This window comes from Cinclus cinclus, chromosome 3, assembly GCF_963662255.1.
Source record: "Cinclus cinclus chromosome 3, bCinCin1.1, whole genome shotgun sequence".
Lineage (NCBI taxonomy): Eukaryota > Metazoa > Chordata > Aves > Passeriformes > Cinclidae > Cinclus > Cinclus cinclus.
In genome coordinates, this window is record NC_085048.1 from 77,214,169 (window position 1) to 77,215,815 (window position 1,647).

The 1,647-nt window shown below is 37.2% G+C and overlaps 1 protein-coding gene across 1 annotated transcript; it reads right to left on the reverse strand.

Annotated features, from left to right (window-relative positions):
- Nucleotides 1-499: 499 nt before the first annotated feature.
- On the reverse strand, nt 500-1,267 carry CDC42EP3 (CDC42 effector protein 3). Its single transcript, XM_062489185.1, has one exon. It carries the CDS (start codon nt 1,265-1,267, stop codon nt 500-502), a length of 768 nt encoding a protein of 255 aa, XP_062345169.1.
- Nucleotides 1,268-1,647: the final 380 nt, after the last annotated feature.

The following is a 1,647-nucleotide window of genomic DNA, read 5'->3' on the forward strand; positions in this document are numbered from 1 at the left end:
GGTGAGTTTATAACAGAAATGGTACTATGGAAAATGAAGAAAAACACTATAAAGCCCTCAAACAAAAGGTTCTAGAAAGAGGCCTACATGTAAAGTGATATTGTAATCATTTATAAAAGTGAATAATTAGTATCAGTCTCCTTTCCGATATTAAGAGATTCTCACATATTCAAAAGCCTGTAGAAGTGAACCAACCAAATGTCACAATCAGTTATCATCCTCAAATGCTGTTTCTTAAGTTTCTGATCATTAATACTGGTACTTAAAACATTTTATATTTGCTGAAACTGATTATTAAAAGTTACCTTCCTGATATTAGAATTTTGTGTAATAAAAGTCATGAAAAACAATAGGTAAAAAAATAGTATTTTAGGAATATTTTTAGAAAACTTGTCATACAACTGCAAATACAGCTAATCCTTAAGCATCTGCTTTTGAACTGTGGTCTTTTGTTTGTTTTTAAGTGAATCACTTATAAAGAAGCAAGGAAGTACCAGTTCTAAGATTTATTCTTGTCCATTACATTGAGGACCTCATCCAAAAGTGAGGGCCCCAAATCAAGTTGTAATGAGAGAAGAGAGCCTGCAAGATCTGAAAGGGATTCTTCTGACTTAGTCTTTGTCTTGGTTAGTTCACATGAAAGCCGACTGTCATCCAGTAAATCAACTGTTTGCCAATCAGTGCATCGTTCAGAAAAGCTGGATGAGTGACTGTCGCTACCGTTAGTAAAATGTGAGGAAGAACCATTTTGCTCCCATATGTCATCTTTGTATGTTTCTTCATCCTCCATCTCTTTACCTTTCTCCTGCAGTTTTTCTTCTATTACTGGCTCACAGCTAAGCCTAGGATTTCTGGATGACCTGATGGATTCTTGCTTTGAATTAAATGTCACTGGTGACAATAAAGGCAGTGTAAGGGCTTGAGAACCCCCAATGGCAGGAAGGGAAATAGCATTTTTGAGCACTGGTGATGGAGTTTCTGTAAACATGGATTCAGAAGTGCTGTTTGCCCTTAAGAATTCATTGTGGATACCAGACTGGCTAACTCTGGTTTCACCTTCATTTCCAGGCAGTAGCTCATATTTGCCCTGCAAAAATGAGATGTCTCCGAAAACATCATGCTGTCCCTCTTTTCCAATGTGTATGGTGTGACGAAAATCTCCAAGTGGAGGACTGATCATATCAGGAGATAAGATATCCCTTAGTTTGAATTTCTTCCCTTTCTTATTGTTAGCAGCTTTCAAGTAAATGGGTGTCTTCGCTGGCATCTTGCTTGTAGTTTCTGAGAGAAGTAGTTAAAAAAGAAAAGAAAAAAGGTGAGGGAAGAAGGCTCTTACAAAGCCAGCTCTTCTCAGGAGACCTTCAGTGTTAGCAATGTTATATCATCATCTTGAACCACTCTTGCACACAAAGTCTTATTCTTCTGATACAGAGAACTGTGGAGTATGTGAAGGTAAATATCTCCCACATCAGCTCTTCATAAGGTAGAGCACAAGTTTTGGGGTCAGGTACAAACCAAATGCCCTGCTACTTCCTCAACTTGAGAAAACCTGCATAGGATACAAAATCAGGTTATCATTAATTTATTTTTCATGGTTCATTCAGTCTTGTTTTTACCAAACCCTAAAATTAGTAATGGTACTGACAG